A 15,079-nucleotide genomic window follows, 5' to 3' on the forward strand; every position below is an offset into this window, starting at 1 on the left:
GGTGCCATGCGGTGGTACTGGACGGCCGGTGGACGGCTCGACACTCCTCCGCCCCCTGGCGGCTGGCGGTGGCTCCTCCTTCTGAGGGCGGCCGGAAGCGAGTCCCCGTCCCGCGCTCCCTGCTCCTCCCCAACCTGGCGGACGGCAGCGCTCCGGCTCCTCCCCAATATGGCGGGCGGCAGCAGGCTTCGGCTCCGGGCAAGCGCTGGGGACTCCTTCGCCCCCTCGCGGACGGCAGCCACCCCACCTCGACCCAGGGGCACGGCAGCGAGCTCTCCGTCCCACCGACCTTCATCCGCTCCAGCACCACCGCTTCGGGCAGCCGCTCGCGGACTTCTCTCCTCCGCGCTGCCCGAACTCCGCGGCACCGCGATCCCCCTCAGCTGCGAGGGCTCTTCGACAGCGTGTCCCTCCTTCCTCCCGGGTTTCGGCACCACTGTAGTAAACGTTGTTTGTACGGGAAGAAGGAGGCGGGAACCGGCGGACAATCAAAACATTTAATCAAAATAAAATGGCGGCGACAGCCCCTCACGGTCGACTGCCGCCTACATACAAACAAACACAAAATGAAAATAAAAAGCTGCAGCCCCTCACGGACGACTGCAGCGAACACAAAATAAAACATAACACAAAATCCAGGCCTGGTCCTCTCTCGTCCCTCACTCCTCCGCGAGGGCCGAGATCGCTGCGGCGCGCAGCTGGCGCTCATCCTCCCTGATGAGCGCCGCCTCGTCCCGCCCTCACGGTCCCTCGGCCTCGCCACAGTGTCTATAATGTAATATGCTAAACTGACTTTATTGCGGGTGCGGGTCGGGCGTCGGTTCTATTTTAAGCGGGTCGGGTCGGGTGCGGATTTTAATTAGTGCTGTTGTCGGAGAAGGGGTCGGATGCGGTTTTAAGCACTGCGGGTACGGGCGGGTGCGGGTTTACAAAATCGGAGCTGTGCAGGACTCTGTTCTAGACAATAGCATTTTATATGGTCTGATTTTATGGTAGGTATTGAACTTAATGATATTAAACTACAGTGTATGGAAAAGAGAAATCAAAATTTGTATACAAAAAAAAATAAATACAATTTGCCATGTGCACCAGGAAAGACAAATTATAAACTGAAGAAGTATGCCTGTCATTCAGTATGATAAGCATTTCAATAAAACAATTCATATAATTCATATTTTTGAATAAATAGCTTCTGTGTTTAAAATTGCCCTGTGTATAATGAGCTGGTGGGTTTATGGTGAGGTGTGTTGCACACCGGGTGTGATGGGCCGCTTTGTGCCAGAAAGTCCAGGGCCACTTTTTTGCCCCAGTCCACCCCTGCTTTCCAGTGTCTTCATGCGCAGGAAGTTGTGCAACACACATGTGGCCTTCACACACACCTCTGCAACCTCTGGACTGGTTGCAATGACACGGGCGGTACATCCGCCACCAAGCTGAGAGGATGCCAAAGGCGCACTCAACTACCAACCTAGCCCGGCTGAGGCGGTAATTGAACACCCTTTTCTCTGGTGGGATGTGATGTCCAGGGTATGGCCGCAAGAGGTTGGTCATCAGTGGGAAGCCCTCATCCCCGGCAGATTGACCATTATTTGGCTTGACACCGGAGTGGTCTGGATCAGGTGATGATGGACCAGGATCGGCTTGGGTTCCTGTCAGGTCGGGGTTGGACTTCTGGTCAAGTCTCGAGCTCAAGCCCTCCACCAAGGACAGCAAGTGTTATCTCCTATCCAATACAAAGATTATATGAACATGTGAACTCATGAATGTTTTTTTTTTTTTTAGCTGATTTACAACAGAACTGAATTCTTGCAATTGCATCACTAATTGTGTTATTTTCCTGTTTATTACTGTGAAGCTGCTGTGAAACAATCTGTATTGTATAAAGCGCCGTATAAATGAAGCTGACTTGACTTGACTATAACAAGAACATGAACACAAATTTGAAAACCTCACTACAAATAATCCAGAATTGAAGATAAATGATATTAATCCTACTCTGTCTGTTACACTACCTCACACCTGAAATCACTGATCGAGTGAATCTCCTGAACTTCTCCTGAACTTCTCCAGATAATTTCTAATCCATTCATGTTGTAACACCTGCTCTAACGTCGGCCGTTTCGTTGGATCCCGGGCTAGGCACTGGCTAATCAGATCACTGCATTCTGTACACATTTTATTAAGGAGAGAGCTGGTTAGTCATGATGACCATGTGACACGAATGTTGGCAATTATGAAAACAGCATCTGGTGAACTATAAACTGAATGCATTTCAACTTGAAACATCTTACATACTTCACCTTTACCTGTTTCTAAACAGAGCCTTTGCTTTATGTGTGTGTGTTTATCGATATTCTTCACTCACCTTTGGATAAGTTGGAGTTCTGAAATGTAACTTTGGCCTGTGTGATTTCCGTTCTATTGCCAAAGGGAGAACGTCCGTTAACCATCAGGTACAACAACACCCCTAGAGCCCAGACATTTGCTGGGACGGCGTGGAATCGAGATTCTGTGAAGACTTCAGGTGGGCAGTAAGAAGGTAATCCTGTGAGCAAGACATTTTTGCACATTGTTGAGCAATTTCTTCAAAGCATCAAATAATCAGAAAGTCACTACATCCAGGTTTCCACACTCCAAAAATACTCACCACGGTATATTTTTGTCTCGTAGCCATCACCACTAAGTAGCTGACCGCAGCCAAAGTCGATCAGCTTGAGCTCTAACGTGTTTGTCTTCACCAGGAAATTCTCTGCATGAACGTCATTATGAAAAACGCCATGCTCGATGCAGTGCTGTACCGCCAGCGCAGCCTGTCGCAGGATGACCCGTGCTGTTGTTTCATCCAGTTGACACGAATGACGAATGATGAAGTCCAGCAAGCTCTCGCAGGGGTCAGGGAACTCCATTATGAGAACGAATGTCCGAGGATGTTCAAACCAGTCGTACAGTCGGACGACGTAGGGGCTTATGGGTTCATGCCTCATCATTAGCAGCAGCGCCACTTCTGTAACGAGAGGTTCGGGATGCCCGGGCTAGAGAAAAGTAGTAGACAGAAGGTTAGCTGGGTAAAAATCTGAAGAAAACCTATCATTTTTAAATGTACTTTTCTTTGATCTTTACAGACACGATCATCAGAGCCTTTCCAGGTTTATTGATCTATTACATTTACACCTAATGCTTCCTACAGGTGTATTGACTACAGTAATCAGCACTTAAACAACAAACAGCACTTAAACAACAAATACAACTTTTGACCAACTTACAATATCAAGATAACGATCATTGTCAATCTTGTGCATCTGCTTGATGGCAACCTGCAAAAAAAAAAACAGCGTTCAATAACGGTATTCAAGCGCCTGACTTTGCACATAACATTTACGATTTGAGCATCTAAGTATTAACCCATCTGTATTAAGAATGTTTTGATGCATGCAAGAGCAAAAATGTTTGTACAATTCAGCAAGATTGCTTTACCTTTTTGCCATCAAACTTCCGTGTTCCCTTGAACACTCTCCCAAAAGTTCCGGATCCAATCATCTCTCCCACGTTATAGAGAGTCTCAAAGGAGTCTGAAAAACAAAATATGAGAAATGTATGAGCTTGCAAACAAGACGATAATAATACTGTTTAAAACAATGTTGGAGAAATAATGTCTTTAATAATTTTAATAATAAATAATACTTTTACTTTAAAAAAAGGTTCCCAGTAAAATGAAATCCAATGTGACTGTACACTGCCCAGCCTTATTTCAGTCTCACCTGTTGAGCTCGTGTTCACCGGTGAAGCCTCCATAAGGCCATTTGAAGTCTCCGTTGGCTCGACGGGAACTTGACCTGGCAGCGGATGGCACATCCACTCTTCGTCGCTCCAACTGCCCTGTTCGTTTCGGCTATCCGATCTATCGCCACTCCACCTCCAATCGACGATGTACGAGCCTCTGCTGCTAAGGCTCAACGACTCTCTGCAGAACCGCCTCACTGTATTGTCCTCAGAGAGGGACAAATATGATGTGGACATGATGCCTGCTGAAGACATTTTTAATAATATTAATAATCAATGTCAATGGTGAAATTGTTACTTTATGTTTTATTTTTTTCAACTTTCTATTTTCAATGACACATTATTTTGTTAACTGAGCCATAACTTGTGTAATAAAAGCCTATTCTGACCTCTGCGAAAGCCTTTAGATGGAGTGGACGGACGTCCATGATCATCTGGGCTCTGCCGGCTGCCGCTCTGCCACTCTCTCTTCCTGTCAGTCCGACCTGTTGGCACAGAAACAGAAAACTCAGAAGACAGAAGCGCTAAATGTGTAGGAAGCTCCTGGATCTGTGATTGCTAGATCCTTTGTTTTATATTAAAAATATCAGTGCAAACAAGACGATAATAATTCTGTTTAAAACAATGTTGGAGAAATAATGTCTGCAGATTGACCATTATTTGGCTTGACGCCGGAGTGATCTGGATCAGGTGATGATGGACCAGGATCGGGCTCTGGCTCCAGATCCGCTGGAGGAACAAAAGACTCCACAACATCCACATCACTGAGACAACAGCAGAGGAGCGAGCGCCTCACAGCCTTACACACGTTCCTGAGGAAAGAACGAACTCGTTTCCTCTTCTTACATTCTGTGGGTTTTTCTGAAATGAAGAAAACAAAACTGAATGATTAGAAACATCTCTGACGTCCAATTAGGCAGTGATAAAATGACATAACTTACGTTTTACTTAAAAAAAAGGTCACCAGTAAAATGAAATTCAATGTGACTGTACACTGCCCAGCCTTATTTCAGTCTCACCTGTTGAGCTCGTGATGTACGAGCCTCGGCTGCTAAGGCTCAACGACTCTCTGCAGAACCGCCTCACTATATTGTCCTCAGAGAGGGACAAATATGATGTGGACATGGTGCCTGGTCAAGACATTTTTAATAATATTAATAATCAATGTCAGTGGTCACATGAAATTGTTATTTTCAATGACACATTATTTGTTAAAGGGTTAGTTCACCCAAACGCCGGCGCTACGTCATATTCTCGCGCATGCGTCGTGGAGGCCTACACGGAAGACAAGAAGAGGTTGAATAAAGGCGTTATTTTGATTTTTTTTTTGGCACAAAAACTATTGACGTCGCCTCGTAAAATTATTGTAGAGCCACTGTGGTGAGATGGACTTTGTAACGACATTTTAAGTGCCTTTTATGGGTCTTGTGAGTGTAAATGTACCAGGGTTTTTCCTACATTGAAAATTTTTTGGCGGCCGCCAAAACAAATTTTTGTCCCGCCAAAGCTTTATTTGATGAGCTATTGTGATTTATGAATGATGTAGAATAGATGCTGCGCTTGTAACTGAGTGACAGAGAGACGATCAGAGCTCCTCCCTCGCTCGCACTCTCTCTGTCTTCAAAATAAGCATTCTTAGCTTTCTAATATTTCACATATTACGTTAATAAAAATCAAAAGGTCGGAAGACCGAATCCATGTTGCACGTGGCGCTATCAGACGATGTTTTCCTTTCATTGCCGCTGGGTGTGAAATGCGCTCAAAAAACATTGACTGATTCTCTGACCAGCTGACATAAAGCATACTTTCAATAAACGGGAAACAAATCGTGTCCAGTTATGAAGTGTTTTCTGTGTGTTGACAAATCTTTCGCGATGTTCTAACAGACGGGATTCGCACACAACGCGTCTGCTAATGTCCGATTCGCAACCTAATGAACCGAATCATTTTAACGACTGGTTAGAACAACTGATCTGTCCAACACTGAACTAACGAATCAGTTTAAATTTACTCAGAACACCTGAAATGAGAACACAAGTGTGCTTACACAATTTAGCAAGAGTGGGTGTAAGAGTTAGTTTTAATTATCCAGTCTTTCAGCTTATTTATGTTCATAATGTGTAGTAAAATAAATAGCCTATAAATCACTTAGTTTAGACTGTGAGGTGAACCCAGAACAAAGTTGTTGTTAGCTAGCTGATAATTTTATGAAATTGTATATGGCAGAAAATTAGGCTATTTGTTCATTTTTTAAAAACTACTTTTTAATATTGATATGATTATATACCAAAACAATTATCAGTAAATAGTGTAAAAATGAGGAACAAAAACAAACATCAAGGTATCCCACATGAAGAAATACTATAGTATATTATAGTAAAATTACTATAGTGTTTTTGAGCCATACTATAGTAAAGATACTACAGTAAATTGTAGTATATTGTATTATATTATAGTATTTACTACACTTTGTTTATTTACTGTAGTATATTTACTATAGTACAGTTCAAAAACACTATAGTATTTACTAGAGTAATTTTACTATAATATACTATAGTATTTTTTCATGTGGGATCAAAATAAGATAAGCAAAAGTTACAAACTTTCTTTGAATTTATTTAAAATGTATTGTCAGTATTGCGCTTGCAGATCATGTGGGTAGGGGACTTTTTTTACTGTGCGTGCGTGTGTCATGTCTGTCAGCCACCACCGAAGACCATTTTTGACCCAGGAAAAACCCTGTGTACTGAATGCCAATGGAGGCCTATCTGAGGCCTTCTCAGCCATCAGCTTTCAACAAAAAATATCTTCATTTGTGTTCCGAAGATGAAGGTCTTAAGGGTGTCGAACGACATGAGGGTGAGTAATTAATGACATCATTTTCATTTTTGGGTGAACTAACCCTTTAACTGAGCCATAACTTGTGTAATAAAAGCCTATTCTGACCTCTGCGAAAGCCTTTAGATGGAGTGGACGGACGTCCATGATCATCTGGGCTCTGCCGGCTGCCGCTCTGCCACGCTCTCTTCCTGTCAGTCTGACCTGTGGGCACAGAAACAGAAAACTCAGAAGACAGAAGCGCTAAATGTGTAGGAAGCTCCTGGATCTGTGATCTGGGTCTGGTCTGGCAGCGTATCCTGGGGGCCAGTTGCATAAACTAAGCCATTACGTTAAGACAGTGTCTTAAGATCTAGTATGAGCCACTAGCAGTTAGGCAAGTCTATGTTTTTATGTAACTGATTTAAAAAAATGTATGAACAGTCTTAAAGAAAAAAAAATGTATGTCTAACTTGTAAGACTAGTCTTAACGGTTTATGCAACCGGCCCAGGCCTGATCACGGTCATCAGAACACTGTCTGTCTCCAAACCTCCTGACCAGCCGTCTGAGAGAAAGCAGCTCTCCTGGATATGGAGCGGCCCGAGGCTGAAATATTTCAGTAACATAACATAACTAACGTTAAAGCACTCACCTTCTCTTTCACCCATCATCTTCGCCATCGACATCCTCCTGCAATCTGGAACAAAAACAATACAAAACACAAAACAAAACAAAACAACACACAATACAATACAATAAACTCTCCTCAAAAATACTCCTCCAAAAAAAAAGAAAACAAAAACAAAGAATTAATCAAACTCGACACTCCTAAAATAAGAAAAGAACAATAAGATAAAAGTATCTACAACTCAAAAATGTAACTCTGTAAAGGATATCTCCTGCGATGTTCTTCCAGAATAAAAGTCTCGTCTCCTCCAAACAGCTTCAAAATTTCAAGGTCAGCACAGAAAATATTCTGCAAAAGTTTGTGAAATCGCCTCAGTCGTCTCTCTCAACAACAGATCAACAACACAATCGGTGCGTGTCTGAGTCTGCGTCAGAATTCATAACAGGCGTCGCCATAGCAACTAAAACGTGAATCATTCATATGAGCGGAGCCGTGAGCGCGCATCGATCTGAACACATTTATTGAATAGTTACAAACTTCATTTGGACGTTTTCTTTATTAAAAAGTTTGAACCTGTTTCATTGACTCAGTTCAAAACTTTGATTCAGTGATTCCTCTGCATCATCATCACTCAGAAATGCTAGATGTCTGTGCATGCATCAAAATGTGTTGGTAAATACTTTGATTTATTTATTTTTACTATATTTTTGCATATGAATAAAAAATATTAAATAATGTTTCCTTGTATTAGTTTAACCTCTCAATCCGCAGTGGTGCATTAAAGGATTAATGAAATGATAAATTATTAATTTAATGCTTCATTTAGCATTTAATTAAATGCTAAAGGACCGGCCACTTAAACATCAGCATAATAAATGCAGTTACTCATCTTTCATCTCCTATCGTGCAGATCCGATCGGACGAATCCAATAAACACCAGCATGTAAGTGTAAGGGTCCACTCTGAAAAATAGAGGGGGGCGAACAAAAAAATCCTCCTTCATTTACTTGAGCGTATTTGAGTTATATTAGTAATTAATCACGTCCATTTTCAATGCAATAGCGAGTATTCTGAGGATCTCCCCTGCAGTTTAGAGTCTTCAGCTCCAGTTAAACCCTCCCAGGTCTCTCTCCTTCAATCACAGGCCTTCTGATGACTCATTATATACAGGAAGCGCATTACAGGCTCCGTGAGGTGTCAGTCAAAGCGGCTATGGTTTTGGTTGGATAAAGGCAGGCAATGCCTAGCCAATGCCTTGCCAACAAAGGTTTGATTGATGGACGTTGTAACCAATCAAAAGGCATCATCTTGCGAGAGCACACCGCAGTGGAGACTGGCACTTCTTATCAACTAAATTAGTTTTTTACACTTTGTAAATTCTGTAATAGTTGCTTTAGTTTTTCAGTAACTGTATATATCCATTATAATTAGCAGTTTATTGCAGATTTATTTGAATGAAACGCTACTCTTTACAATTACAAATCTTCTGAAATAAAGGGCCTTTTTGAAAGGACGCCTAGAGGTTTTTTTTATTTTTTTTGACATAAAAGCTTACAGAAGCTACATTTGTTAGAGTATCATCCTCAAATTTGAATCACAACATGATCAGAAATGCAGTTTTATATTTAGGTTATTTTCAGGCCTTTAACATTAAAGTATCATACATTTTTCCCTGAGTGAATTTCAATACAACTTTTCAGGGTAGAGGAGGCGTGCAAGATGGCGCCCTGATCACATGTACGTTTGTGAGCTCAGCAATCCCAAACTGTTTTATAATAGTTACAACGAAACTTTTTTTTTGTTGAGAATTTCCATTTATTAATGTCTTGAATTTTTGGAACAACGATAATGGGAGGATCTGAAAAGAGGAAAGGTGTGAAGAAGTCAGGGAAAACAGTGTCGGATACTCCTGCTGGATCTGCTGGCACAGGTGACGATAAACAAGCAGTCGAACGACATAACAGTACTCCTGCAACCGGGGTATTGAAGGACAGTTTGCTAGCCTAGAAATCTAGACGCACCCTAGCGTAGGGTTGCCACCCGTCCCGTAAAATACGGAATCGTCCCGTATTTACAAGCAAAATGACGCGTTCCGTATCAAACCAATACGGGACGCGATTTGTCCCGTATTTTACACAGGTCCACACATAGTTCAATAAACACATACGGAGTTTGCAGTGTGGAGAATACTGATAGCAAATATAAAGAATCAATTTCACAATAAGTAGTACAGGAGCTCATTTGTGCGTGATTGCGGGCTTTGTTGCTATAGCGGCGGAGTCTCGAGAACATGCGCTGTGCCAGAGTGTGCCTGTAAACTTGCGCGGTTTTTTAAAAACATGTCGAGCTTGCGTTGCGTCCACCGTTTGAAGAACGCAAGGGGATCTCCAGATATAGAACTGAATTAATATCAAAAAGGTATCAATGGGTCTGTCCAGTAAATCATGATGAACCTCAGGCCAACTGCACACTTTATGAGAAGCATTTCAGTGTCTCAGACTGTCTGACTGTGGTGACAGACCAGTCTATGTGACAGACACATCCGTGCTTCTAAAGGTAGGCCTATAGTTTTTTTTAATGGATAATATATTAATATAATATTCCAATACATTATCAGAGCTTGGCAGACAGAATTATTATTTTTTTAGACAGGTTAATTTATAGATTCTAGCCTAATAAATGTTATTATTAATTTATCATTTATTTAGGCTATATCATACATAATAAATAATCCTGTCATTTAAAGTTTATGACATTTAAAAAATATTTAGATAAAAATGGGACAAATAATTACACGATAATATAGTCATAATTTAAGTAAATTATTCAAAGAAAATAAACATTTTTAAAATTCAAAAAAGTGATTAGGCCTGGTTCAGAATGACTTCTTAAAGGGACAGTTCACCCAAAAATGAAAATTCTGTCATAATTTATTCACCCTCAAGTTGTTCCAAACATGTATACATTTCTTTGTTATGTTGAACACGTAGGAAGATTACTGTGGAAGTCAATGGTGCCCCCAAAGCAGCCTGGTACAAACTTTCTTCAAAATATCTTCTTTTGTGTAGGCCTACAGGAGAACAAAGAAACTCATACAGGTTTGGAACATCATGAGGCGTCATAAGTGCACCAAATAGGCTAAGAGTTCTTTAGAATTAAATAAAATAATCAAATGTAAAATAATATAGCATGTGTTCTGTTGCAAATTCACGTACTTGATCTTATGTTTTCTTATGGTTTATTATTGAGCTGTCAAGTTGTTAATGTTGAAATAATCATTTCATGACGTATTCTTTATTTCTGCCCTTTATGCAATTGTTTTTTAGGGGATTTTTTTTTTCGGGGGTGGATATTTGCTGTCAAAGTGAGGCCAAAGTGAATGGGAGTCAATGGGATGCTAACAGCAGGTGATGGCTTGGTTAGCAATGGCTGCCCCTATGGAAGGTACACTTTCCGGGGGCTGGATTACCCCGTTGGGAAAAACCAAACTCTGGTCAGGCCAATCACAGCGTGTGTAGAGTCGGTGGGCGGGCTTTACATAATGACGGTACGAGTTGCGGAGGTTCTGCGTGCCACTCGTAAACACAGAAGCTGGCGAACAGCGGTCTTTTGAATCGGCTTTGACTCTGGAAGACTTGGAGTTAAGCTTGGAGTTAAGCCGTAGTCAACGCTTCTCGTTTACTTTGAATGGGTGACGTCATGCGTTGCCGAACTGAATTGTGGGTTCCGTTGCGTCGCTTCACTCGCGTTGCAAGCATAGGTTGCAAGCGGCAAAAGTTGAAGATTTCTCAACTTTTCAAGCGCCAACGCAGGCGTCATCCAATCAGATCACCCTATGCAAATATCCTAGAGCAGACGCTAGCCAATAGCGTTCGTTTAAAACACTGGTGAATGAAGAGTGAAGAACGATCTAAAATGGAGGAAAAGCTAATAATTGCGGTGGGTAATCACCCGGTCCTTTACGACCAATCATTGTTTACATACTGGGACACAAACCGGAGACACCAGGCCTGGAAGGAGGTGGCAGAGACGGTTGGAGAATCTGGTATGTATCATGCTTGTATTCTGTCCGTGTACTCTGTTTATCATTGAATGACAGGCAGCATATCATATCATGTGTGGATCAAATAGGCGCTATCGCCCAGCCAAATGAGGAATAAAATATTAAAGTGATCAGTTTTCATACACAAAATAATGAATTACATTTGAGTGGAAGGTGGATTTGACCGTTTATCTGTCAGTTGGCTGGTAGATGGTAAACGCTTAAAAAATGTATTTATTATGAACCTTGCATAATTGAAATCTATACCAGAACCTGTTTTATTTGGCATGTTTAATTCAGTTCTTATTTTAATAACTAAACAAGTTTAAACACTTGAGCAACACTTGTTGTATTTGAATGAATTGTTTAATTTATTTACATTTTTGCATGTCAGAGGATACATGTAGGACCCGATGGAAGTCACTGGGGGACAGATTTAGGAAGGAGAAGAAAAAAGAAAGGGAAATGACAAGGAGTGGGGCAGGGTCGCCTGGGACCCAACCCTGGCGTTTCATGGCGGTGTTGGGATTTCTCACACCATTCCTTCATGACCGTGAGACGTCCAGCAACATCCCCAGACGACCTCTGCCCCCTTCACATCAGTCCATCAGTCCAGAGCCAGAGGAGGACAGCCAGGTCAGAGAAGACAGCCAGGCCATCACCCAGCAAGCCCCTTCAAGCAGAGGAGATGAGGCAGGCAGTGACACAGGCAGGCAGAACCTAACAAAGCTCTCAAATACATTATTATTTCAGTACTATCAAGGAGGGTTAAGTCATTTAGAAAATCAATGTCAATCTGTGTAGAGCTGAACCATATGCTGCAAAGTTTAGGCCACACAACCGTTGACACCTAATGCGTAATAACGTTATATAATAAATTATTTCAAAGAATGATTTGACATTAAAATCATGCCATGTTCATTGATTATCAATTGTTGCTGTAACTATGCAGGCAGACAGACAGAGCAGGAGGAAACTGTCGAGATCAATGACAAGGGTAGGAAGATAAAAAAAAAGGGAAATGTCTTCTTTTGAGAGAGGACTGTTGGCAGCAATTGAGCCCCTGACGCAGATGACCACGCTGCCACATCCACCACCACCGCCGCCGCCTCCAACACCAGCAGCAGATGAAGACGAGGTTTTCTTTCAGAGCCTCTTGCCGTCCCTTCGTAGGCTTTCTGTGCTGAGGAGGGCCAGGCTTCTGCACACACACACACACATACATATTACATACATACAGCACTAAAATAAACATATTAAAATAATCGTATGGCTGTATTGTTTTCTCATGTTCATATAGAATAATACAGTAAGTATTTTAAATTTGTCGTATCATACAGCGCTGTCGACGCAATACAATCACTTAAAGGGATAGTTCTCCCAAAAATGTAAATTCTGTCATCATTTTCTCACCCTCAAGTTGTTCCAAACATGTATGAGTTTCTTTGTTCTGTGAAGGCCTTTGTATTTTCTCTCCAGTGAAAATCTGCTCAAATCATGAATGTATTAGTTGAAAACAGGGCTGAAAGGGCAAAGGCTATGTACATTATGACATGGTAATGAAAATATAAAACCAACATGTTAATTGAATGTAAAAAATAATTGTTATGACACTTGGAATCTGCACTTTTAAGAAAAATATAGGTAGCTCTTAAAAGAGCTTTTGGGTTTTGTGGCTCTGAAAAGAGCCTTTGGCGTATTCTATGAATTCGGCTGCCATGGCACTGCACCCTCCTGGTTGAAGTAGTAGGCACAGTACGTCTCTCGGAGTTGGATAGCTCTACGGGTGGCATTGTTGGAGCCCATCCTTGGTGCATCTCGCAGGGCCTCAGGAGCTGAAGATGGCTCAATGGTGGGTTCAGCTCTGTGTGCGCATCTTCTCCCCCTTTCCAGCAGGGGCGGACTGGCCATCTGGCGTACCGGGCGTTTTCCCGGTGGGCCGCTGGACAATGTGGGCCTGCCCGTTGCTACGTAAATATATGAAGAATAAATTATAGTAAAACTACGTAGCCTATATCCTTCCGTCAGCCCAGACGAATGGCCCGCGCAGCCCTCTTGAGGCAAAACTCCATGCAAAACTCTAATCTATAGCCTGCTCAGTCCCAGTGTCTCAGTGGTGTAAAAGCGCTCGTCAATGTCAAAATGTTTGCGATATCCAATCAAATTCAACGAGGCGGGATTTACTGTGCACAGCAGCCGAGCAGCGCGGGCGACACTTGAATGCGAGCCGAGGTAAGAGCTGAATACGAGTCAATGGGCAGCAATATTTCCCGACTGTTAACGATTTTAAAAATGTTAAACGACGGACATTAATTTCCAGGGATGTAAACTACTGTTGAGCTTTCAGAATGAATCAGATTATAATGCCTTTTACGTTATTCATCGTCAAAGAATGCACAAAGATACATTAGTGTATAGGTGTCGCAGTTTTCAGCATATCAGAGGGAATGTTTGTCTTTCTGTTTCCAGGCTTTCTTCAGTAATTTCACAATCATTTTCAAATGATTCATAATACTCAAAATATCCTTCTCATATATCATGCTAAAACTGGCAACTTTCATATTCAAGTGGCCAATGGAAAGTGACATATGAAAATAAATATATAATTTGCTAGTTAAATGCATTATTTTACACACTGGTAATCAAAAGTTTGAAATAATTAAGACTTCTGGCTGAATTTATTTGATCAAAAATACAGTAAAACCACAAATATTAAGAAATATTAATACAATTTCCAATAGGCCTAGTTGTTTTCTATGAGAATGTATTGTAAAATGTAATTTATTTCTGTAAAAGCTGACTTTTCAGCATCATTACTTCAGTAAGTGTCACATGATCCTTCAGAAATCATTTTAATATGCTGTATTTTTCATATCATTTTTAAACTCTTTTCCACTATTTGAGCTCTATTCCATAAAATTACAGATGTCTAGAAACTATAGCCACTAGAAAGGCACCCTAAAACAGTCCACATTCTGCACTACATCCTAAGTCTTCTAGACCAGAGTCCTGCACGGGTGACGGGTGACCCGCGAATATTGCTGAAACGGGTGAAAAACATCCTACTGTGTCGGATACGGGTGCGGGTCGGACAAGGGAGAACACGGGTCTAAACAGGGGTTTTAAACAGTCACGTGCAAACGAATATAGGCCTATATATAAAAATATATGCATGTATATTGTAGATGTGTTCCTAAAAATATGCATATACAAAAATATGCCTTGCCTGTATTTCAAGATGATTTTCAAATCCATATCAGTTTATTTGTTCTCCTCCCAGGAGAATCACAACCGCGCGCGCGCTCTGCCTGTACTCGTCGAGATGGATCATGAGGAGTTGAAGAAAAGATAGCCGCAAATGTGGAAGTTCATCGCTGAGGAAGCACGCAGCTAACTGTGGTAACAAAACCAAGCACACGCAGTTCAATCGAACAGTATTTTTGTTATGGTTCCTGAGTTTAGTCTCTTAATAACACTGTCTTAGTAGCCTACATTAAGCCACTTTTGTACTTTTGTACATAGTATACGTTATTAGTATTATGTTTACTGAGTTTGGTGTCTTAATAACAGTGTCTTACCTACATTAAGCCACGTTAAGCGTTTTAGAATGTCCCGAAGTTGTCCTTAAGTTAATGGTCGTGTAATAACTTATGTATGCTGGCAATAAACATTTTTGTAAGTGTGTCTATAATGTAATATGCTAAACTGACTTTATTGCGGGTGCGGGTCGGGTGTCGGTTCTATTTTAAGCGGGTCGGGTCGGGTGCAGATTTTAATTAGTGCTGTTGTCGGAGAAGGGGTCGGATGCGGT

At 41.5% G+C, this 15,079-nt stretch overlaps 1 protein-coding gene across 1 annotated transcript; it reads right to left on the reverse strand.

Moving 5' to 3' along the window:
* Positions 1 to 2,357: 2,357 nt before the first annotated feature.
* LOC307119128 (uncharacterized protein) lies at positions 2,358 to 7,646 on the reverse strand (the record flags this gene model as incomplete). The annotated part of the gene is made up of 10 exons (XM_079805208.1): positions 7,251 to 7,646; positions 6,727 to 6,822; positions 4,800 to 4,910; positions 4,435 to 4,641; positions 4,170 to 4,265; positions 3,759 to 4,025; positions 3,475 to 3,569; positions 3,264 to 3,314; positions 2,648 to 3,032; positions 2,358 to 2,545 (listed from the first exon to the last, which is right to left on the reverse strand). Exons 1-10 carry the CDS (start codon positions 7,282 to 7,284, stop codon positions 2,358 to 2,360), a joined length of 1,530 nt encoding a protein of 509 aa, XP_079661334.1. The 5' UTR covers positions 7,285 to 7,646.
* Between the last annotated feature and the right edge of the window lie 7,433 nt (positions 7,647 to 15,079).

Source organism: Gobio gobio (genome assembly GCF_949357685.1).
Source record: "Gobio gobio genome assembly, chromosome: 22".
Taxonomy (NCBI): domain Eukaryota; kingdom Metazoa; phylum Chordata; class Actinopteri; order Cypriniformes; family Gobionidae; genus Gobio; species Gobio gobio.